General features: G+C 49.4%; 1 protein-coding gene across 1 annotated transcript in view; it reads right to left on the bottom strand.

Moving 5' to 3' along the window:
• The window catches only part of CIB1 (calcium and integrin binding 1), a 35,843-nt gene that overhangs the window by 1,665 nt on the left and 9,144 nt on the right, over positions 1 to 25,034 (bottom strand). Inside the window, exons 4-6 of the mRNA XM_075345907.1 lie at positions 11,962 to 12,115; positions 9,898 to 10,016; positions 372 to 460 (exon numbers count right to left, since the gene is read on the bottom strand). Of these exons, the coding sequence (XP_075202022.1) occupies positions 372 to 460; positions 9,898 to 10,016; positions 11,962 to 12,115 (362 nt within the window). The remainder of the gene's footprint in view (positions 1 to 371; positions 461 to 9,897; positions 10,017 to 11,961; positions 12,116 to 25,034) is intronic.

Here is a 25,034-nt window from a genome sequence, read left to right as displayed (position 1 = left end):
GCGATATCGCTAGCGATATCGCTGCGTGTAACACCCCCTTAAAGGGCACTTATCTGACAGCAGCTACTTGCATCACCTAAAGGTCTCCACTTCAAAATAAGATCCTGGTGAAATTATTATTACAAACATCTGAATAGAAGTGTCCGCTGTAAAACTGGATAAGGAAATAAACCTTTTGCAGATACCAGGAACGTCAAAGAACGGAGAAGTCTAAAAGCAATATCACATTTACATGAATGATATATGCATAGTAATACTTCCCAGAAACCTTGTCATCCGGATATCTTCCTGAGCCAAGGGAGCACAAACACTTGTTACAGATTTGTGACTTGAAAAGAAGGAAGTAAATGTGTGTCTATTAAAATACATACCTGACGAAGTCAGGAGATCTGGAGATGACATGCTGGAATTCAGAGTGGTTTATTGTTCCATCCTTATCAATATCGGACTCTTCAAGGATCTAGGAGAGAAAAGAAAAGCTGTACATAATAATCATGTCGCCAGAACACGTCAGTGTCGGGGGAGTTCACCAAAAAAAAAAAAAAAAAAAAAAGTGTCACATTTGTATAGGCAGGGGAGAGTTACTAGCTCATAGGTGTTTGTTTTAATTTTTGGCTATGGGGTTCACTCTTTCCCCTGGTGATGTGACAGGTGCTTGCTGCAACAGCATGGCTGAGAATCACATGGGTCCCTCTCCTGCTTGGCCCTCTGTATATAGGAATATGAAAGATAACAGATACCGGCCTTCCAATAATAGCCATCCAATTACAAAGATCAGCCAAGGGGGGGGGGGCAGGCTACCGGGAGACATAAATCACCATGGGGCATCGTGCTATTGTTCATGGTGTGGCAACCCAATTGATGGCATACAGCGATATTACACTTAGCACGTTAAATTAAATTCTGGTACAGAAAATGTATATGTGTGAGCGATAAGAGATTAAAGGAGTTTTTCTGCAATTATATATTATTCTTAATTGTTACAGCGCCATTTATTCTATGGTGCTTTACATGTGAAAAGGGATATACATAATAGGGACAAGTACAATAATCATAATAGAAGGCACAGACTGGTATAGGAGGGGAGAGGATGCTGCCCCCGAGGACTCACAGTCTACAAGGGATGGGTGAGGGTAGAGATGGTCTGGTCATGCAGCACTATAGTGGACTGAGGGCTAGTGCAGGTTGTAAGCTTGTCGGAAGAGATGGGTCTTCAGGTTACTTTTGAAGCTTTTTCAAGATAGGCGAGAGTCTGATGTGTTGTGGCAGAGAGTTCCAGAGTATGGGGGATGCACGGGTGAAATCTTGGATGAGATTATGGGAGGAGGAGATAACAGGGGAGTAGAGAAGGAGATCTTGTGAGGATCAGAGATTACATGAAGGGGAGTACCGGGAGACTAGGTCACAGATGTATGGAGGAGACAGGTTGTGGATAGCTTTGTATGTCATGGTTAGGGTTTTTAAACTAGAGTCATTGGCCAATGGAAACCCAGTGAAGGATTGGCAGAGAGGAGAGGTCGGGGAGTAGTGGGGGACAGGTGGATCAGTCGGGCAGCATAGTTTAGAATAGATTGTAGGGGTGCGAAACTGTTAGAAGGGAGGCCACAGAACAGGGGGTTGCAATAGTCCAGGCGGGAGATGATAAGGGCATGCACTAGGGGTTTTGCAGCTTCTTGGGAAAGGAATGTACGAATCTCAGAAATATCACATTACTCGTTTTGCCCATACAGAATTGAACAATTTTTCAGCTGAATTTATAATTTATATTGCTTTTATAGTGCCAACATACTCCACGCAGCTTTATAGACATTAGTCATCACTTCCTGTCCCCAGTGGGGGTCACACTAAAATCTGTAGGTGTTCAATAGGTCTTTGCAGTGTGGAAGGAGATCTATGAAAATAGGGAAGAAACCCCTCAACTTCATGCAATGTGTGCTTGGTAGGAGTTGAAGCAGAGAGCACCAGGAGGCGCCATCAATGCTCTAACAGAAATTTCAATATCTTTGGAGATTGTAAGTTTCCCTGTTTGTATGTGCCAGTCTGTTTATTAGTTTACTATACTGGTACATATGGAAACCTAACATAAGTAGAGAACATGCCTGAAATTAATGTAGCCTTATAATAAAAGGATATTAAAATAAAATTGTCTCATCAAAAAGGAAAAAAATAAATCTGTATGCCAATGGGCAGTCCAGCAATGTACACAGTATTATAAAGTCTGTTGCACGCAGCCCCTTCAGGAAATTGGTGTATAAGGCTGTTTTCACACTTGTGTCGTTTGACATCCGTCAAAATGTGTTGTGTGACACATGTGACTCATGCGTGGTCAATAGTGTGCTATAAAGGCAACGGATTCCTGTGAAACAACATGTTGCGTTAAGGAGCGCGTGAGAGAGAGAGAGAGAGCGAGAGAGCGCGCGCGCGAGAGAGCGGAGAGAGAGAGAGAGAGAGAGAGAGAGAGAGAGAGAGAGAGAGAGAGAGAGAGAGAGAGCGCGGAGAGAGAGAGCGCGGAGAGAGAGAGCGCGGAGAGAGAGAGCGCGGAGAGAGAGAGCGCGGAGAGAGAGAGCGCGGAGAGAGAGAGCGCGGAGAGAGAGAGCGCGGAGAGAGAGAGCGCGGAGAGAGAGAGCGCGGAGAGAGAGAGCGCGGAGAGAGAGAGAGAGAGCGCGCGCGCGCGGAGAGAGAGCGCGCGGAGAGAGAGAGCGCGCGGAGAGAGAGAGAGAGAGCGCGAGAGAGAGAGAGCGCGAGCGAGAGAGAGCGCGAGCGAGCGAGAGAGAGAGAGCGCGAGAGAGAGAGCGCGAGCGAGAGAGAGCGCGAGCGAGAGAGAGAGCGAGCGAGCGAGAGAGGAGAGCGCGAGCGAGCGAGAGAGAGAGCGCGCGCGCGGAGAGAGAGAGCGCGCGCGGAGAGAGAGAGAGACCGCGAGCGAGCGAGAGAGAGAGAGAGAGGAGAGCGCGAGAGAGAGAGCGCGAGAGAGAGCGCGCGCGCGCGCGCGAGAGCGAGCGCGAGCGAGCGAGAGAGAGCGAGCGAGCGAGCGAGAGAGGAGAGCGCGAGAGAGAGAGCGCGAGAGAGAGAGAGCGCGAGAGAGCGCGAGAGAGCGCGAGAGAGAGAGAGCGCGAGAGAGAGAGAGCGCGAGAGAGAGAGAGCGCGAGAGAGAGAGAGCGCGAGAGAGAGAGAGCGCGAGAGAGAGAGAGCGCGAGAGAGAGAGAGAGAGAGCGCGCGCGCGGAGAGAGAGAGCGCGCGCGGAGAGAGAGAGCGCGAGCGAGCGAGAGAGACCGCGAGCGAGCAAGAGAGAGAGAGAGAGGAGAGCGCGAGCGAGAGAGAGAGAGCGCGAGAGAGAGCGCGAGCGAGAGAGAGCGAGCGAGCGAGAGAGGAGAGCGCGAGAGAGAGAGAGAGCGCGAGAGAGAGAGAGCGCGAGAGAGAGCGCGAGCGAGCGAGAGAGAGCGAGCGAGCGAGCGAGCGAGGAGAGCGCGAGAGAGAGAGAGAGCGAGAGAGAGAGAGCGCGAGAGAGAGAGAGAGCGCGAGAGAGAGAGAGCGCGAGAGAGAGAGCGCGCGAGAGAGAGAGCGCGCGAGAGAGCGCGAGAGAGAGAGAGCGCGAGAGAGAGAGAGCGCGAGAGAGAGAGAGAGAGAGCGCGCGAGAGAGAGAGAGAGAGCGCGAGAGAGCGCGAGAGAGAGAGAGCGCGAGAGAGAGAGAGCGCGAGAGAGAGAGAGCGCGAGAGAGAGAGAGCGCGAGAGAGAGAGAGCGCGAGAGAGAGAGAGCGCGAGAGAGAGAGCCCATCATCACTGCACACCCCGGCACTACCGCACCCATCATCATCATTGCACACCCCGGCACTACCGCACCCATCATCATCATTGCACACCCCGGCATTACCGCACCCATCATCACCGCAAACACACCGGCACTACCGCACACACACACACACACACACACACACACACACTACCGCACCCATCATCACCGCACACACACACTACCTCTCAGTGACGTCCGCGCTGACAGCGCAACTCACGTCAGTTGCTGCCTGGAGCTGACAGAGCGGCGGTGTTCTACAGCCGCTCCTGTCAGCTTCATGTAGCAGAGCTGAAAGCGTTGTGGGACCTCTGTGGATTACGTCGAACCTGGAGGGGTATTTGGGGATTAATAAAGTGGTGAAAGAGGGTGTTTTTTTATCTTTTATTCCGAATAAAGTATTTTTTTCGGGTGTATGTGTTTATTTACTTTCACTTACAGGTTAAACATTGGGGGGTGTCTCAGAGATGCCTGCCATGATTAACCTAGGACTTAGTGGCAGCAATGGGCTGCCATTAACTACTTATTACCTCGATTGCCACCGCACCACGGCAATTCGGGATGAGCCGGGTAGAGTCCGGGACTGTTGCATCTAATGGATGGGGCAATTCCGGGGGGCTGCTGGCTGATATTTTTAGGCTGGGGGGCTTCCCATAACGTGGGGTTCCCCATCCTGAGAATACCAGTCTTCAGGCGTGTGGCTTTACCTTGGCTGGTATCAAAATGGGGGGGGGGTCCGCACGCCGTTTTTTAAATTTATTTATTTATTTATTGTACTGCACGATATAAACCCGTCCACCGGCGGCTGTGATTGGTTGCAGTGAGACAGCTGTCACTCAGCATGGGGGCAGGTCTGACTGCAACCAATCAAAGGCGCCGGTGGGCGGGGGAAGCAGGGAATACGAGATTGAATAATGAGCAGCCGGCATTTTCAAAAGAGGAAAAGCCGCCGGAGCTTTGCGACAGCCGTGCAGCGCCGCACCCGTGATCGGTGAGTATGAGAGAGGGGGTGAGAGAGACCAAGAGTGATTTTAAACGATTTAGATCGTTCTGCTGCACATGCTGAGCATGCTCAGTAGAATGTGACGGAATTTGTCAGCGGATTCCACCGCTTATCGCATAGCGGCGGAATCCGCCACCATAGACAATCATTAGACACCTTGGCGGATTCCAACGGAATTCGTCAAGGTGCGTTAGTTTAATGACCCAAAAAACGCTACATGCAGCGTTCCCTCCGCCCGATGCTGTGTCAAAATAACGACTCAGCGTCTTCCAGCGGATGCAACGCAGACACTTGCGTTACAGTGTGTCGTCAATACAAGCCTATGGAGACTAGCGCAGTGCGTTAACGGACTGCGCTGTTCTCCATAGCGTCGGATTGCGCTGAACGCAAGTGTGAAAGCAGCTTAAGGCCTTGTGCACACATTGAGTATTTGGTGAGTTTTTTTCCTCAGTATTTGTAGCGAAAACCAGGAATGGGTAATTAATATAGAAGTGGTGACGTGTTTCTATTACACTTTTCCTCTGTTTCACTCCTGCTTTTGGCTACAAATACTGAGGTAAAAAAACCCCTCACCAAATACTCAATGTGTGACCGTGGCCTAATTCATCCTATACACTGCACATTGATGCATATAAGCATTAAAGTATATAATATATGAACGTATTGAATGGCCTGGTATAGGCTCAAAACACTGATGTTATATCCCTTAATTCTGTGTATAGATTGAGGTCAGAGTTTGTGAACAATGCCGTCCTGTCACAGGTACCATATTTCCAGGCAGCTGTGCTGGTTATGTTACGTAGCAGGAGTCAGGTTCCTCATTTGTTACCTACACGTTCTAAACAGGCCCTTATACCATTACCCGGCTTTTATTCTCAGAGACCTTTCAACCTGAAGCAAAAATCAGAAATCAGTTAAAGACAACTCTACCAGCCATTAACAAACTCAAAAGGAAACTGGTGGTAAATAGTTGAAGAGTCAGATTTTGGGTAGATGCAAAGTGGTGTTCTCCAAAATATCCCTGAGGTAATGAACTGTGGCTGAAGGCTCAAAGCTGTACATGTCAGACGAGGTTCCCATGATGTGGATTTGTGTATTTCTGATGCTGCAGATTTTCTGCAGCATTTGTGCATCAATCTAATTTAGGTTACTTGCAGTTTATCACTTTTTTTGGCTGCGGTTTTTGTCTCTTTTCGGTGTGTCAGGTTTTAAATCAAACTGCTTTTCACTCTTAAATTGGACCAATAAAGGTCTCACGACTTATAGTAAATGGAAACTGTCTCAGTTCGGAAGGATAAATGCCATCATAATGGCATAATTCCTCGATTTCTGTAGAGTTTTCAAACTGTCCACATTTCTCCACCCCTTAGTTTCTTCTGTTGTACCGTGGTCATGTTTGTCTGGGGCAGGTGTAGGTCTAGGAAAGGCATGCAAACATTAACTTGTCCTAAATCTATGGGTGCAGCAGGTCTTCCCAATTTTAAACACTTTATCACTGGGTGATTTTCTGTTTTTTTTGCTCACCTTCTTCCGAGAGCCGCGACTTTTTTTTTCCAAAAATATTGCCATATGAGGGCTTATTTTTTTGCAGGATGAGTTGTACTTTTGAATTAAAACATTCATTTTACCGTATTGTGTACTGGAAAATGGGTAAACAAATTCCAAATGACGTGAAATTGCAAAAAAAGTGCAATTGCAAAATTGTTTTTGGGATATTTTATTCACCATGTTCCCTATATGGTAAACCTGATGTGTCAGCATGATGCCTCAGGTCGGTAAGAGTTCATCGATACCAAACATGTATACTTCTACTTTTATTTAAGGGGTTAAAAAAAAAATTCAGAAGATTGTCCCAAAAAATAATGGCACTTTTAGCTCCATTTTCGGAGACCCATAGCGTTTTCATTTTTCGTGATCTGGGACTCAGTGATGGCTTATTTTTTTGTGTTTTGAGCTGGCGTTTTTATTGGTACAATTTTGTGCATAAATATGCTGCTTTTTGATCACCTGCTATTGGATTTTAAAAAATGTTTGCGGCCACCGATCAGATTAACTGATTTTATATATTGATCGGACATTTCTGAATGCGGCGATACCAAATGTGTGTATATTTTTTTTAATTTTTTTTAACTTTCTTTTTTTATTTTTTTCACATTTTTTAAAAAAATCTTTTTTTCATTTATTTTACTAGTCCCATTAAGTGACTTTATGGAGCTACTGATCGCTTGTGCATTTCTGTTGGTCAGAGCTGCACAGCCCTGATCAGCAAAAATGCTTCTTTCCTGTGAGTGCCGGAGCTCTGTCAGCTCGTACAGGAAATACGTCATGATAGTGACAGAAGTCATTGTCAAGATTGTATTCTAGCCCAATTAATAGAAAGGCATTCTCATTCAGTGACCAAGCAGTGGGTTGAACAGGAGGGCTGTACATATTCCATTTTCCGTGGCTCGCTACAGTTAATGTCACCTCAATGTGCTACTCAACAATTCTAGCCAAGGAGACACTTAGAATCTGACATTTACTCAGGAGTAGATTATTTCCTAATAGAACAATTAGTCCCCTCACGTCACTTTTCTTCATCCCCTCTTTCCACTCTGGATATTTTAGCAGGTGCTTTCTTGGCTGGAGGACGTTTATTTCAGGTACTTGATGGAGATAAGTTACCTTCATTTGTCTCTTTACAGGCTCGGTCCTCGTCCAAGAAACTTTTGTGGTTTGAATACCTACAGTTATATTAGAGGTGACACTGAAATAGGAAATGTGCTGAATATTTTGTGGGAATGTTGTAACGTTAACACACACCCTCGAATCTACGTACATGCTGTTATATAGAAAAAAAGATTTACAAAACTAAAAGAAGAATGAAAACATTCAACATGAAAACCTAAATTTTCAAATGCTGCAAATGTTCCATGCCTAGCAGAGCGTCTTTAAGGCACTGTGCCCACGGGAGCTTGCTTCTGCGGATTTTGCCGCGGAAATCCTGCAGATTTATCTGGATTTTCCAGATAAATCCGCAGGTTTCAGCATGTACAGACACTCCCTATGTTATCCTATGGGACATGGGGAGTGCTGTGTCCATGCTGCGGAATGTGCGGTTGCGGAATATACTGCGGATATCCCGCAGCCGCACATAACTGCATGTCAATTATTCCTGCGGCATTACCTGCGGAAATCCCATGCTTTGGCCCATACTTACTGTACCTGCCTTGATAGCAGACACCCAGTCATTTTCCCTCGGTGCACAGGAGCAGGAAGGAGGAGGTGGGCGGGGCCTGCACAAGCTCCGGTCATGTGACAGCCGGAGCTAGTTCAGGCCCGCCCACCTTCTCCTTCACAGTGTAAACACGGCCGGAGTTGGGAGAGAAGTGCTGCATGATGGAGGTATGAACTCCCCGATCACTCAGCACTTGTTCTGCATTGAGGATGCAGTGACGAAGTCATGGTACTGTATCCTCAATGCAGAATGCCCGCACCATATCCGCAGGACATTCCGCAAATAAACCGCAGCATGGAAACAGACAAAGTTGTGCTGCGGTTTTCTGGGAGCTCCTGCGGAATGTCCTGTGGATATAACCGCAGGACACTTTCCCCCATGGGCACATAGCCTAAGACTATTTTTTAAAATGGATGGTGCAGTTAAATCTCCTAACCAAAAAAAACAACAATAAAACAAAACTATTCTGGTGCATATTTTTAGGACTCTGTAAAGTGCTACTGATTATTTTGCCTGCCAACTTGTGAATACAGTAACAACTGAACGTTACTATTTCCTAAGTTCACATGTGTGGCCATACACAATCTGACAATTATCACTGCCTGCAGTCACACAACCTATTGACAAGAGGAATGGTCACACCTAGTTGTCATTTTAGACATTTGTAGGAGGCATTAAAGAGGATAGAAAATATGCTCTAAATTTTCATGGGGACAATATTATTTACTAAGTCAGATACCGTATTTTTCGCTTTATAAGATGCACCTGATTATAAGACGCACCCCCAAATTTGGTGAAGGAAAAGAGTTTTTTTTTTAATGTTAAATGGGGTCCATCTTATAATGCCAGTGTCCGTCTAACAAATCATATAGGATATATGTCCCTCATAGCCCCCCATCCTAAAATTAGCCCCCCTTAATCTGGATATGGCCCCCTTATATTGAATATAGCCCCCTTGTGTTGGGACACGTCCCCCTGTGCTGCCCATGGCCCCTATAGATGGCACACCTCCCCTGTGTTTGATATGGCCCCCATGTGTGCTGCCCATGGCTTCTATAGATGGCACATTTCCCTTGTGTTTGATATGGCCCCCATACTGCTGCCCATGGCCCCTATAGATGGCACACCTCCCCTGTGTTAGATATGGCCCCCATGTGTGCTGCCCATGGCCACTATAGATGGCACATCTCCTTTGTGTTAGATATGCCCCCCATGCTGCTGCCCATAATAAAATAAAACACTTTCCTTACCTTCTCAGGGCTGTAATCCCTGTGTCTCCCTCCTCGCAGTTGAGCTCCGAGTCCTCCCTCCTCCACTTCCTGGTTCTTGCTGCCGGTCATGTGATCGGCACAGCAGAGTGATATCATCTCTGCGTGCCTGATCACAGACAGCAGCAGCAGGAGATCGGGAGATCAGAGCTGGAGGCAAGTAAAGCTTTTTTTATTTTACTATGGGCAGCAGCACGGGGGCCATATCTAACACAGGGGGGGATCATGTGCGATCAAAGGGAGCACAGGCAGATATAATATGCCCCGCTGCCCCAGCCCCTCAGCGTGATGCGGTTTCAGCACCACGCTGATGGACAGCGGCTGTGCATATTATATGAGTGGGAGCAGGAGATCTAACGATACCGCTCGCAGCTGTCACCTGCCCCCAGAGCGGACCCTGAAGTGTGTGTATGTATGTATGTATGTATGTATGTATGTATGTATGTATGTATGTATGTATGTATGTATGTATACACATATACATACACATACATATATCCCCCCGTATATTCGGTTTATAAGACGCACCCCCTACTTTCCCCCAAAATTTGGGGGAACAAAAGTGCATCTTATAAAGCGAAAAATACGGTATGTTATAGGTTTTCAGCCCTAAATTACTCACATTAGCAATAAGCTGTCGCATCTCATTGTTACTCAGTTTGGAGTCTTGCTCTTCCCCGGTCAAATGATTCACCAACATCTCCAAATCTGTTTCGTTGAGGGCACCGTCTCCATCAAAATCTGTTTGAAGACAGGAAGGATCATTCATCAGCATGACAGAATTTGTTTTCTAAGAAGGCTCTCAATTTTCTTAATTAGAGTAGACTTGGAGTAAAGATGGTCATTTAACAATAATAGAATTCTCATGGAGAAGGGAATGCAGCATCAGAAAACTAAATGATTTAAATCAGGATACAGATATTATTATTTATTATTATTATTATTATTATTATTATTATATCCTTGTTTGCTTTTCTTTTTTTAACAAAATACACACAAAAAAAATAAAAATCTTGATATATTCTTTAGCTTTGACTCTGACAACTAGAGAGGCAAAGCTCTCCATTTTCTGCTCACACATCCACTTTGCTGTGTAGATTGGAACAGTGTCAGAGGAATTTCATGAAAGCTCTCTTGTACTACTGAGGACTAGACATTGTAAGGTAGCACTACTGCAATAATGCCTGGAGAATGTAATAACCTGACATTTCCCCGACAACTAACTACTCATTTTTTCCAGCTGTCACAAAGCACCGACACCCTGCTGTAATACAGGAAAAACATGCACACTTCCAATATGTCCATGAAGACAACATATAGCTTTAAAGGGTGACCTGTCATGTCCCATATGTCTCTAACCTAGCAGCTGTGCAAAAATTCCCTGCCTAACCATCCCTGTCTAATGCTATTGTGAATAAACAAGGATTAGAAAAAATATTATTTATAAGGTTTTTTTCTCCCTATGCTAATTATGCCTGTGACTAGTTGCAGGGGCGTTGATTTACCCGACCCGACTAGTTGGCCCACGAATCATGTTATCCTGATCCTGTGGGCGTGATAACATGCTTTTGAAAGTGGCCTCTTTGCCAGCACTATACAAAGCTGTGAACGCGCGTGGCTTTGTAACCCTCAGCATTAAGCTTCTTTGAGGCCGGGTGTATGCTTCCTGCCTTCAGAGTGTCTCACTGCGCATGATCGAAGATCACTTTATTTTAGACATTGTTTTTTTGACAATAGCATTAGACAGGGCCGGTTAGGCAGGGATTTTTGGCCCACACATGTCCCTGCTGCTGGGTTAGAGGGTATAGAGGACTTGACAGATTCCATTTAAGGGGCTTGTCCCACAATCACAACCTGTTATCTTTGGTCAGATCCATAAACAATGATCAGTCACATACGGCTATGAACAGGAGATATTTTTTAATATGAGAATCCCCTACAGCAAGACATTCTGAATCTGCTCCTCTCCTGTCTATATAATTGATTACTCACATACGTACATAAACGTCAGATCCGTATAGGGACAATGTAGTCATCCACACAGACTACTCTCATCTATTTATTTCACAGTCACATGAACAGAGGAAAGTAGCAATAAATTACCATCTCTGACAAGGATATCCTAGGGGTAGTCATTGCTGGTGTTAGGCTACATTCTCTTGATGAGTTTTTGATCTTGCAGAATTTCTACGCTATTAAGTAAACTAAGTTTCTTGAGTTTTTCCACTTTCTTTTCCTATGCATTTTTTTATATGTGCTTTTATCACTTCTGACACTGCGATTTTTGTCTCTTATTGGTATGTCATGTACCTTATCTAATATAAGCGTATAAAAAAAAAAAAAACTGCACTTGGCGTACCTGCAAGAGAAATTGACGCGTTTCTGTTTTGAAACATGCACTGCAGATCAGTGTACACGAAGTAAAAAAAAAAAAAAAAAAAAAAAACAACAAACAAAAAACTAAACAGTGGGCAGGAGATTTCTATAAACCCCATCCACTTTTCTGTAAGATGCTGCATTTTTGAAGCAGTGAAAACACGCAGTATCAAACACTCATGGCGGGCAAACAGCCTTAGGAAACCTGAAGTATTAAAGAACATCCACCCAACACCGAGCAGCCTCTATGGTTTTTTCTAAAAGGAAATTCAAAAAAAAAAAAAAAAAGTTTAATTAAAATCCTCCTCACCGAAGATTCTGAAGGCGTAATGAGACTTGACTTCGAGAGTCGCAGAGTCACTGAAAGCGCTCAGCATGTCGAGAAAATCTTCAAAGGACATGCTGTCATCCGCTTGTTCTGCCGTGGAGAAGACGCGGCAAATCCGATGCCTAAACGGGTTTGCCTGTGTGGAAATAAAGAAGAATCTGAAATGGGTCTGAAGAATTCTATTTCAAAAGGTCGTTTGTTGAATCATAGCAGTGATACCATATCTATATCTACGAATTTTGTCTGGGCCTCAAAATAAAGTTTACTGACAAAATTAAATGGTTGTTTGTATGCATAACACTGTGTGAACCAGGCACACACATCAGTAAGTGGAAATCAGATTAACGTGCTCGATACTGGAAAAGGATATAATTTAGGTTCTCCATGACTAGAAATGACAACACAAAATCATAAAAAGTAATACATCAAATTTTACCCTTGTAATATAATGAGACTAAACATTCACGTAAAAATATCTCCTTCTAACTCCTGCCATCAATGTGGATCAATAACATCGTGTATAAGTTCTGTTGTTACATATTTTGGTCAAATTTACTTAAGCCCTCTTCACCTCCTGCCAACTACAACTCAAAAATATCTCCCGGATTCGTACATTCCTTAACTAAAAATCAGCAAAAATATTAGTGCATGCCCTAATCATCGCCCGCCTTGATTACTGCAACCTCCTGCTCTGTGGTCTCCCTACTAACACTCTTGCACTCATCCAATCTATCCTAAACTCTGTGACCAGATTAATTCACCTCTTCCCTCGCTATTCCCTGGCCTCGCCACTCTGCCAATCTCTTCACTGGCTTCCAGTTACCCAAAGACCCCAGTTCAAAACACTAACCATGACTTACAAAGCCATCCACAATCTGTCTCCTCCATACATCTGTGACCTAGTCTCCCGGTACCTACCTGCACGCAACCTCAGATCCTCATAAGACCTCCTTCTCTACTCATCTCTTATCTCCTCTTCCCATATTCGAATACAAGAGTTCTCCAGTGCCTGCCCCATACTCTGGAACTCTCTACCCCAGCATATCAGACTCTCACCTACCATGGATAGCTTCAAAAGGAACCTGAAGACCCACCTCTTCCGCCAAGCCTACAATAACCCTCAGTCCTGTAGAACACTGCGCAACCAGCTCTGTCCTCACCTACTGTATCCTCACCCTCTCCTCCTGGAGCTGTCTGTTTTTGTAATGCTCATGATTGTTGTACTTGTTTTCTATGTAAAGTGCCATGGAATAAATGGCACAATAATATTAATAATAATAATAATAATAATAATAATTAAATAAATATATGGTTTTGTAAAAAAAACAAAAAACAAAAATTAAAACATTTTTCCGTTTTAAAGGGGACCCATCATGTTTGGTAACGCCATTAACCTGCAGATGGGATTAATTGGCTGGTTAATGTTATAAAGTACTGAAAGTGTGTCACACAGGAGAAAATGGACTTTATTTCTTCTGAGCTGCCAGCTTTCAGTTGAGCAATTAGGGTATTTGCACACGATCAGAACCCGCTGTGTATTGGATGCAGCGGGTCCTGACCTGTGGGGCCTTCAGTCTTCTCCACAGGAGAGTGCAGCTGCTGGTGCCCACGATTAGGGTTCGGGGCGCTGCGGTCTCTCTCTTCTGTTCTCCCTGCAGAAAGAAGGGAATTTTGTTTACTTACCGTAAATTCCTTTTCTTCTAGCTCCTATTGGGAGACCCAGACAATTGGGGTGTATAGCTTCTGCCTCCGGAGGCCACACAAAGTATTACACTTAAAAAGTATAACCCCTCCCCTCTGCCTATACACCCTCCCGTGCATCACGGGCTCCTCAGTTTTGGTGCAAAAGCAGGAAGGAGGAAACTTATAAATTGGTCTAAGGTAAATTCAATCCGAAGGATGTTCGGAGAACTGAAGACCATGAACCAAAAGAACAATTCAACATGAATAACATGTGTACACAAAAGAACAAACAGCCCGAAGGGAACAGGGGCGGGTGCTGGGTCTCCCAATAGGAGCTAGAAGAAAAGGAATTTTCGGTAAGTAAACAAAATTCCCTTCTTCTTTGTCGCTCCATTGGGAGACCCAGACAATTGGGACGTCCAAAAGCAGTCCCTGGGTGGGTAAAAACAATACCTCATTAAAAAGAGCCGAAACCGGCCCCCTCTTACAGGTGGGCAACCGCCGCCTGAAGGACTCGCCTACCTAGACTGGCGTCTGCCGAAGCATAGGTATGCACCTGATAGTGTTTCGTGAAAGTGTGCAGACTAGACCAGGTAGCTGCCTGACACACCTGCTGAGCCGTAGCCCGGTGCCGCAATGCCCAGGACGCACCCACGGCTCTGGTAGAATGGGCTTTCAGCCCCGAAGGAAGCGGAAGCCCAGAAGAACGGTAGGCTTCAAGAATCGGTTCCTTGATCCACCGAGCCAAGGTTGACTTTGAAGCCTGCGAACCCTTACGCTGGCCAGCGACAAGGACAAAGAGCGCATCTGAACGGCGCAGGGGCGCCGTGCGAGACACGTAGAGCCGGAGTGCTCTCACTAGATCTAATGAGTGCAAATCCTTTTCACATTGGTGAATTGGATTAGGGCAAAATGAAGGTAAGGAGATATCCTGATTGAGATGAAAAGGAGATACCACCTTAGGGAGAAATTCCGGAACAGGACGCAGAACCACCTTATCCTGGTGAAAAACCAGGAAGGGGGCTTTGCATGACAGAGCTGCCAGCTCCGACACTCTACGTAGTGATGTAACTGCCTCTAGAAATGCCACCTTCTGCGAAAGACGTGATAAAGAGACATCCCGCAGCGGCTCGAAAGGTGGTTTCTGAAGAGCCGTTAGCACCCTGTTAAGGTCCCAGGGTTCCAGCGGACGCTTGTAAGGTGGGACTATGTGGCAAACTCCCTGCAGGAACGTGCGGACCTGCGGAAGCCTGGCCAGGCGCTTTTGAAAAAAAGAGAATTTTGTTTACTTACCGTAAATTCTTTTTCTTATAGTTCCGACATGGGAGACCCAAACCATGGGTGTATAGCTACTGCCTCCGGAGGACACACAAAGTACTACACTAAAAGTGTAGCTCCTCCCTCCGAGCATATACACTCCCCGGATGACAAATCCAACACAGTTTAGTGCCAAAGCTGAAGGAGGACATCCACCCATAAGTAGAGATAGAGTAAAACCCGGAACAACCGGAACTTCTGTCTACAACAACAGCCGGTGAAAACACACGGAACAAGAAAGCTGCCAACAGGCAACAGGGAGGGTGCTGGGTCTCCCATGTCGGAACTATAAGAAAAAGAATTTACGGTAAGTAAACAAAATTCTTTTTTTCTTTATCGTTCCTTATGGGAGACCCAAACCATGGGACGTCTCAAAGCAGTCCATGGGTGGGAAATAAACAGAAACCGAGAAGTAGGCGAAACCTAACTTCACAAATGGGCGACAGCCGTCCGAAGGATGCGTCTGCCCAAGCTCGCATCTGCCGAAGCATGAGCATGCACTTGGTAGTGCTTCGAAAGAGAGTGCAGACTAGACCAAGTGGCAGCCTGACAGACCTGCTGAGCCGTAGCCCAAGAGGCACCGACGGCTCTGGTCGAGTGCGCCTTAATCCCCGGCGGGGGAGGCATCTGAGAACATTGGTAGGCATCGGATATGGCCGACCTATTCAATGAGCTAGGGTCGGTTTAGAAGCCGAGAGACCCTTGCGCTGACGTGTGGTCAGCACACAAGAGAGGTGCACCGCCTAAGAAACAGCGGTGCGTGACACATAGATCCGGAGCGTCCGCACCAAATCTAAAGCATGCAACGCTTTCTCAAAGCGATGCATAGGGGCCGAACAAAGGGAAGACAATGAAATGTCCTGGTTAAGGTGGAAAGGAGACACCACCTTAGGGAGAAGGCCCGGAGTTAGACGGAGAACCACCTTGTCTTGGTGAAAAAAAACAAAAAGGGTGACTCCGAAGAGAGCACAGTCAAATAAGAGACTCTCCTGAGAGAAATTATGGCCACCAGAAAGACCACTTTCTGTGAAAGACTAAACAACGAAACCTCCCTAAGAGGCTCAAAGGGGGGTTTCTGTAAGGCCATGAGGACCAGAGTAAGGTCTCAGGGATCCAGAGACCGCCGGTAAGGCGGAATGATGTGAGATGCGCCCTGCATGAAGGTGCGCACCTGGGCCAGTCGGGCGATATGCCGCTGGAACAATGCTGACAGAGCCGAGACCTGTCCCTGACCTGTCCCTCTCCAAGTCCTGAGGTAAATCCTGGCCGAGGAAGACTTCCGAGCCGGAGTCATAATGAAGATGACCTCGGAAGGAATGCCTGAAGCCGTAAGGATTCAGGGCTCAAGAGCCACGCCGTCAATCTGAGAGCCGCAGAATTGTTGTGGAAAACGGACCCTCTGAGAGAACGTCTGGCCGGTCCGGGAGATGCCACAGCACCTCTACGAACAGACAGAGCAGGTCTGGGAACCAAGCTCGCCTGGGCCTGGGGCGATGAGTACGACCCGACGGCCCTCCATTTTGATCTTGCGCAGGACTCTGGGCAAGAGAGTTAGAGGGGGAAACACGTAGGCCAGACGGAACTGGGACCAATCTGGAACCAGCGCGTCCGCTGCCAAGGCCTGAGGATCGTGGGAGCGAGCCACGTAAACCGGGACCTTGTTGTTGTGCCGGGATGCCATTAGATCCACTTCCGGAATGCCCTGCCTGCTAAATTGACCGGAACACTGCCGGATGCAGGGCTCACCCGCCGCTGTCCACGGTTTGACGGCTGAGATAATCTGCCTCCCAGTTTTCTGCGCCTGGGATGTGGACTGCGGATATGGTGGACTTGGAGTCCTCCGTCCACTGAAGGATATGTTGAACTTCCAACATTGCTAGGCGGCTGCGAGTCCAAGGACTACAGCCCTGATTTCTAGCACATTGATCGAGAGGGCTGATTCGGACGGAGTCCAAGTGCCCTGTGCTCGGTGGTGGAGAAACTGCTCCCCAGCCGGATAGACTGGCATCCGTGGTGAGAATCACCCAGGACGGGGCCAGAAAGGAGCGTCCCTGGTACAGAGAGAGGGGCCGAAGCCACCACTTAAAGAGAGCTCCTGGTCTGTGGCGACAGAGCCACCAGTCTGTGCAAGGAAGAAGTCCCTTGCCCCAACAGCGGAAAATGTCCAGCTGCAGGGGACGCAGATGGAACTGGCAAGGGGAACCGCTTCTATTGACGCCACCATCTGACCCAGCACCTGCATGAGGTGCCTGATGGAATGACGGCGGAGCCTCAGCAGAGAGCGGACCGCCAGATGAAGAGACTGCTGTTGGACTAAGGGCAGCTTCACAAGTGCCAGCAGAGTCTCGAATTGCATCCCCAGGTACGTAAGTTCCTGGGTCGGGGTCAGAGTGGACTTGGAAGCGTGGCGAGGGCGAGCGAGACACTCCGCTGAGGGCGAGCGAGACACTCCGCTGAGGGCGAGCGAGACACTCCGCTGAGGGCGAGCGAGACACTCCGCTGAGGGCGAGCGAGACACTCCGCTGAGGGCGAGCGAGACACTCCGCTGAGGGCGAGCGAGACACTCCGCTGAGGGCGAGCGAGACACTCCGCTGAGGGCGAGCGAGACACTCCGCTGAGGGCGAGCGAGACACTCCGCTGAGAGCGAGCGAGACACTCCGCTGAGAGCGAGCGAGACACTCCGCTGAGAGCGAGCGAGACACTCCGCTGAGAGCGAGCGAGACACTCCGCTGAGAGCGAGCGAGACACTCCGCTGAGAGTGAGCGCTGACAGTCTGCACTGGATGAAGCCCTGACTAGAAGGGCGTCCAGGTAAGGAATCACTACCAACCCCTGGAGGAGCAGAACCGCAACTGGTGAATACACGAGGGGCCGTGGCTAACCCAAGGGGAGAGCCACGATTGGAAATGTTCCTCTCCGATTACAAAACGTAGCCAACGCTGGTGGGAAACTGCGAATGGCACAAGCAGAGAGACATCTCTGATGTCGATGGATGCTAAGAAATCTCCTTGAGTCATTGACTGATCGCAGAGATTTCTGCAAAATTGCCGCACCTGAACATGCTTGTTGAGAAGCTTTGAGATCCAGGTCGGAAAGCACCGTCCTTTTCGGGGACTAGGAAGAGATTTGAGTAGAAATCTCAGAACCGTTCCCAGTCGGGAACTGGTACAATTACTCCATTGGCCTGCAAGAATGCCACGGCCTGTGAGAAGGCGGCGGCCTTGGAGCAGGGGGGAGTTGTCAGAAAAAAATCTGTTTTGTAGCCGTGGGAGAGGGAAACCCACACCCACTGATCGAAGACGTGTCGCAACCACACGTCGCCCAAGAGGGATAGCCTGCCACCGACCAAGTACGTTACTGGCGCGGCCAGATAATCAAGAGGAGGCTGCCCTGGTGGCAGCAGCTCCTGCCGACTTAGGACGCGGCTTCATGCGCCAGTTGGTTTACGGACCTTGGCTGAGTTAGTGGACGAGGCCGAGGGCTTAGAGGACGACCAGTTAGAGGAAACGAAGGGAACGAAACCTCGACTGGTTCCTGCCCTGGAAGGTTTCCTGGGTTGTGGCATGGAAGTACTCTTCCTGCCAAAAGCTTCCTTAATAATTTCATCCAGTTGTTCACCGAATAGACTGGTCCCAGCAAAAGGGAGTCCAGCAAGGAACTTCTTAAGAAGCCTCTGCCTTCCACTCTCGAAGCCACAGGAACCTGCGGATAGCGAGGGAAGTAGCCGAGGCCACCGCAGTGCGGTGACAGTCTCCAGCTATAGGATGAAAAGACTGAAGCCTGGAAGTTAAGGCAACCAATTCGGGCATAAAGGCCCTGGTGAGGGAATGCATCTCCTCCCGAGAAGCAGAGATGGCTTTGAGAGCCCGCACTGCTGGAAAAGATGGGGAGAATGAGGCCCCTGCCGCCTCATATATACATTTGGCCAGAAGGACAACCTGGCGGACAGTGGGATCCTCAGAGAGGAGCCGTCAGCCACTGATACAACTGTCCGGGCTGAAAGTCTAGATCACCCTTGGTGAATGAGCCCACTCCTTGACCACCATTGGTGGAAAGGGGAAACAGTCATCAGAACCACGCTCTGGGAAGCGTCTGTCAGGACAGGCTCTGGGCTTGGTCACAGTGACCTGAATGCTGGAGTGGATAAGGAACACACTCCTTGTACTCCTCGGCAAGGTATACTGATGCTTGTCTGCCAAAGAGGGGTGCTCCCCTGAAACAGGCGGATTGAGGTCCAGTACAAATATAATGGACGCAATCAAATCATTAGCATCTGCGTCACTTTCGGACAGATCAACAGGGTACATGGAGAGCGTCCGAGCCCCCAGTAAGTCAGAAGTACGCTTAAAGCGTTTGTCAGGACAGGCCCTGGGTTTAGTCACAGTGGCCTGCTCTCTTAGGTGAGATAAACTGGTGTTTTTCTACCCGAGAAGCCTGTTCTTCTGACACTGGAGGGTTAAGGTCCAGAACGGAGTTAATGGACGCTATCAAAACGCTAACATCTGCATCACCATCGGTATCAATGGGGTACATAGACGAAGCGTCTGAGCCCACAATAAGGGCATCCTCCTCGCCTTGTGACTCGGCCCGTGAGGCAAAGCCGTGGGACGAGGAAGGAGAGGAGTCCCTGCGTCTCCGTTTAGGAGGACGGGGTCTGGGATTAGGTGAAACAGACTCTGTGAGCTCTGCAGAGCGAGCTGGAGCAGCAGAGGCACCCTGAGAAGGGGGCTGATGCATGCTTAGCAGCGTCCGAGACAACTGTCCAATGGAGTCTGCAAAGGACTGGGAAATAGCATTGGAAAAAGATGCTACCCAAGCCGGGGGTGCAGCCTGGGGAGACTCCAGGCTGAGGCACCACCACATTAGAACAGGCATTACAGTGTGGGTCTGCAATACGAGCTTGCATGCAGAGTATGTAGAGCCTTGGAGCCTTGCTCCTAGTGTGAGACATGCTGCTGAGGAGGAGGTTCTATAATAAAGACTGACATGCAGGGGAACGAAACGAAACTAGGCCGCGGCTGAAGCCGGGGCCTAGAGTTATGCATGCGGCCGACAATCAGGCATCATCGGCGCGGCTCTCAGTAAAAACCGTGGAACCGGCCGGAAACACAGTAAAAAGCAGCATTATTAAAGTACATCACTGTCCCCCCCAATAAAAGTGCCCCACATTGCAGAAGGACCCTCTGAATAACGTCTCTATACTTAGCTTTGAGACGCAGGGCCCAGGCCCTGGGTGGGGTGGGGGTTCAGTGCTCCGTCCAGCAGGGTCCTGCAAAAGGGCTGCGGATGGAGGCCGGTCTCCTGCAAGGCAGTGAGAACCGTGTTGGCTCTAACTTCAAGCCAGAGCCCCTAAGGGATGGTGAAGGAGCGCGGCATGAAGGGCTCCTGCCCTGAAGTCAACCTTAACAGCACCGCCGCCATGGTTTGGGTCTCCCATAAGGAACGATAAAGAAAATACGGAGAGCGCCGATACTTGTCCCTTGAGAGAACCGAGTGACAAACCCTTGTCCATTCCGGATTGAGGGAATGAAAGAAAAGTGGGTAAGGCAAAAGGCCAGGGAGTAAAACCATTATCAGAACACCAGGATAAGAAGATCCTCCAAGACCTGTAATAGATCTTGGCGGACGTTGGTTTCCTGGCCTGTCTCATGGTGGCAATGACATCCTGAGATAACCCTGACGACGCTAGGAGCCAGGACTCAATGGCCACACAGTCAGGTTGAGGGCCGCAGAATTCAGATGGAAAAACGGCCCTTGTGACAGCAAGTCTGGGCGGTCTGGGAGCGCCCACGGTTGACCCACCGTGAGATGCCACAGAACCGGGTACCACGACCGCCTCGGCCAATCTGGAGCGACGAGAATGGCGCGACGGCAGTCGGACCTGATCTTGCGCAACACTCTGGGCAGCATCGCCAGAGGAGGAAATACATAAGGCAGTAGAAAACGCGACCAATCCTGAACTAATGCGTCCGCCGCCAGAGCTCTGTGATCTTGGGACCGGGCCATGAATGCCGGGACTTTGTTGTTGTGCCGTGACGCCATGAGATCGACGTCCGGCGTTCCCCAGCGGCGACAGATCTCTCGCAACACGTCTGGGTGAAGAGACCATTCCCCCGCGTCCATGCCCTGACGACTGAGAAAATCTGCTTCCCAGTTTTCTACGCCCGGGATGTGAACTGCGGAGATGGTGGAAGCTGTGGCTTCCACCCACTGCAGAATCCGCCGGACTTCCTGGAAGGCTTGACGACTGCGAGTGCCGCCTTGGTGGTTGATGTATGCGACGGCAGTGGCGTTGTGCGACTGGATACGGATCTGCCTGCCCTCCAGCAACCGATGAAAAGCCAATAGGGCTAGATACACTGCCCTTATCTCCAGAATATTGATCTGAAGGGATGACTCTATCGGAGTCCAGGTTCCCTGAGCCCTGTGGTGGAGAAAAACCGCCCCCCACCCTGACAGGCTCGCGTCCGTGGTGACCACAGCCCAGGTTGGGGGTAGGAAGGATTTTCCCTGCGACAGAGAGTTGGGAAGGAGCCACCACTGAAGTGACGTCTTGGTTGCAAGGGAAAGAGAGACGTTCCTGTCGAGGGAAGTCGACCTCCTGTCCCATTTGCGGAGAATGTCCCACTGGAGTGGCCGCAGATGGAATTGCGCGACGGGCACTGCCTCCATCACTGCCACCATCTTCCCCAGGAAGTGCATGAGGCGCCTCAAGGGGTGTGACTGACCCCGAAGAAGAGATTGCACCCCTGCCTGCAGAGAAAGCTGTTTGTTCAGCGGTAGCATGACTACCGCTGACTGTGTATGAAACTCCATCCCTAGGTAAGTCAGTGATTGGGTCGGTGTCAACTTGGACTTTGGGAAGTTGATGATCCACCCGAACTGCTGGAGAGTCGCCAGAGCGACGGTAAGGCTGTTTTGACACGCCATCTGAGAAGGTGCCCTGACTAGAAGGTCGTCTAAGTAGGGAATCATCGAGTGGCCCTGAGAGTGTAGGACCGCCACAACGGATGCCATGACTTTGGTGAAAACCCGTGGGGCTGTCGCCAGGCCGAAAGGCAATGCCACGAACTGAAGGTGTTCGTCCCCGATGGCGAAACGCAAAAAGCGTTGATGTTCGGGTGCGATCGGCACATGGAGATAAGCATCCTTGATGTCGATCGATGCTAGGAAGTCTCCTTGTGACATCGATGCGATGACCGAGCGGAGAGATTCCATCCGAAACCGTCTGGTGCTCACATGTCTGTTGAGTAGTTTGAGGTCCAGAACGGGACGGAATGAACCGTCCTTCTTTGGCACCACGAACAAGTTGGAGTAAAAGCCGCGACCATGTTCCTGGGGGGGGACAGGGATCACAACTCCTGTCTTCAGAGGGTCCACCGCCTGAAAAAGTGCATCGGCCCGCGCGGGGGGCGGAGAGGTTCGGAAGAAACAAGTCGGAGGACGAGAGCTGAACTCTATCCTGTAACCGTGAGACAGAATGTCTCTCACCCATCGGTCTTGAACATGTGGCCACCAGGCGTCGCAAAAGCGGGAGAGCCTGCCACCGACCGAGGATGCGGTTCGGGGATGCCGAGAGTCATGAAGAGGCCGCCTTGGAGGCATTGCCTCCGGCGGGTTTTTGGGGGCGTGACTTAGCCCGCCACGCATAGGAGTTCCTCTGGCCTTTCTCCGGCCTGCTGGATGAAGAGGATTGGGGCTTGGCGGAGGGACGAAAGGACCGAAACCTCGATTGTATTTTCCGTTGCTGAGGTCTCTTTGGTTTGGACTGGGGTAAGGAGGAGTCCTTTCCCTTGGATTCCTTAATAATCTCATCCAATCGTTCGCCAAATAATCGGTCGCCAGAAAACGGCAAACCGGTTAAGAACCTCTTGGAAGCCGAGTGTGCCTTCCATTCGCGCAGCCACATGGCCCTGCGGACTGCCACAGAATTAGCGGATGCCACCGCTGTACGGCTAGCAGAGTCTAGAACTGCGTTCATGGCGTAGGAAGAAAAAGCTGACGCCTGAGAAGTCAAAGACGCAACCTGCGGAGCAGAATTACGTGTGACCGCATTAATCTCAGCCAGACAAGCTGAGATAACTTGGAGTGCCCACACGGCTGCAAAAGCCGGGGCAAAAGACGCGCCCGTGGCTTCATAGATGGATTTCACCAGGAGCTCTATCTGCCTGTCAGTGGCATCTTTTAGCGATGAGCCATCTGCAACCGATACCACAGATCTAGCCGCCAATCTAGAGACTGGAGGATCCACCTTGGGACATTGAGCCCAACCCTTAACTACGTCAGAGGGGAAGGGGTAACGTGTGTCAGTAAGGCACTTAGTAAAGCGCTTGTCCGGAACCGCTCTGGGCTTCTGGACAGCATCTCTGAAGTTAGAGTGATCGAAAAACGCACTCCGTGTACGTTTAGGGAACCGAAACTGGTGTTTCTCCTGCTGAGAAGTCGACTCCTCTACAGGTGGCGGCGGGGGAGATAGATCTAACACCTGGTTGATGGACGAGATAAGGTCATTTACTATGGCGTCCCCTTCAGGTGTATCAAGATTGAGAGCAACGTCAGGGTCAGAGCCCTGAGCTGCGACGTCCGCCTCGTCGTCCGCCTCGTCCTCCAGAGAGTCCTAAAGCTGGGAACCCGAGCAGCGTGAAGAAGTCGGGGAAGATTCCCAGCGAGCCCGCTTAGCCGGTCTGGGACTGTGGTCCGGGCAGGAGTCCTCCACGTGAGACCTAGGGCCCCCCCTGGGAGCGCGCTGCGGCACGGACAGAGAGGGGCCTGGAGGCGACGATCCAACAGGGCCCGGGGCCAGTGTAAGGACCGGTCTGGACTGCAAAGCTTCAAGCAGCTTGGCAGACCATTTGTCCATAGACTGAGCCATGGATTGTGAAAGTGACTCAGAGAGTTTCTCAGCAAAAACGGCAAACTCTGTCCCTGCCGCCTGGACAGGGGGAGCAGGGGGGTCTACCTGAGCCGAGGGGCCCACTAGTGACCGAGGCTCCGGCTGAGCAAGCAAAACAGGGGTCGAGCATTGCTCACAGTGAGGGTAGGTGGAACCCGCAGGTAACATAGCCGCACAAGAGGTACAGGTCGCAAAATAACCCTGTGCCTTGGCACCCTTGCTCCTTGTGGACGACATGCTGTTGTCTCCTAGGAGAGTGATCACTGAGGGTATATGGGAAAAGGTATATAGCCCGACCGAACAGAAATATATATATATATATATATATATATATATATATATATATATATATATATATATATATTTATTTCTGTTCGGTCGGGCTATATACCTTTTCCCATATACCCTCAGTGATTTATATATATTATATATTATATATATATATATATATATATATATATATATATATATATATATATATATATATATATATATAGTGTATCTATTCCGGCACCCTAAGGGGACCAGCACCGGGTGACCGGTGTGGCTTACCGACCGCTAAGAAGCGGAGCGTGTGTCCTCCAGATTCCCTGCCTTAGGTCTCCCAGAGTTGCAGAGCTCTTTCCTAGTAATCCTCCACCGGCAGAATGCCAAAAAAATGGCTGCCGGAGCTCTCTGGGGAGGAGTGGAGCCGTGGGCGGTGCTAGAAAAGTGCGGGAATCTGGGGTCCCCACAGTGATCAGTGAGGGGGAAGGAAACATACAGGATGCTCCAGCCCTCACATCCGACGTCAGGTCGGCAGTCCCGCCCTTACCCCTGACAGACAGGCCCGGGGGCGGGAGTTTTGCTACTAGGCCGCAATGAAGCCGGGGACTAAATTTAAGACCGCGGCCGACAAGCAGGCGCGGTCGGCGCGGAAGTCCGCCGGTCTTCACAAATTAGCAGCTGCTGCAGCGTCCGGGATGAAGGCGCTCCGTGCACAGCCCCCATGGGGACACAGAGTACCTTAGAGATGCAGGGCCCGGTCCCTGAGGATGAATAGACTCCTGTCCGGCAGATTCCCACAGGGGCTGCGGAGGGAGCACGGTCCCAGTAAATGGATGACCGGTCAGGATCCCACTTTTCCCAGAGCCGCTAAGGGATGGTGAAGGAAAACGGCATGA

This window comes from Anomaloglossus baeobatrachus, chromosome 4, assembly GCF_048569485.1.
Source record: "Anomaloglossus baeobatrachus isolate aAnoBae1 chromosome 4, aAnoBae1.hap1, whole genome shotgun sequence".
In the NCBI taxonomy this organism is placed as follows: domain Eukaryota; kingdom Metazoa; phylum Chordata; class Amphibia; order Anura; family Aromobatidae; genus Anomaloglossus; species Anomaloglossus baeobatrachus.
Note: the sequence above shows the minus strand (reverse complement) of the source record. Positions and strands in the feature narration are given on the sequence as shown.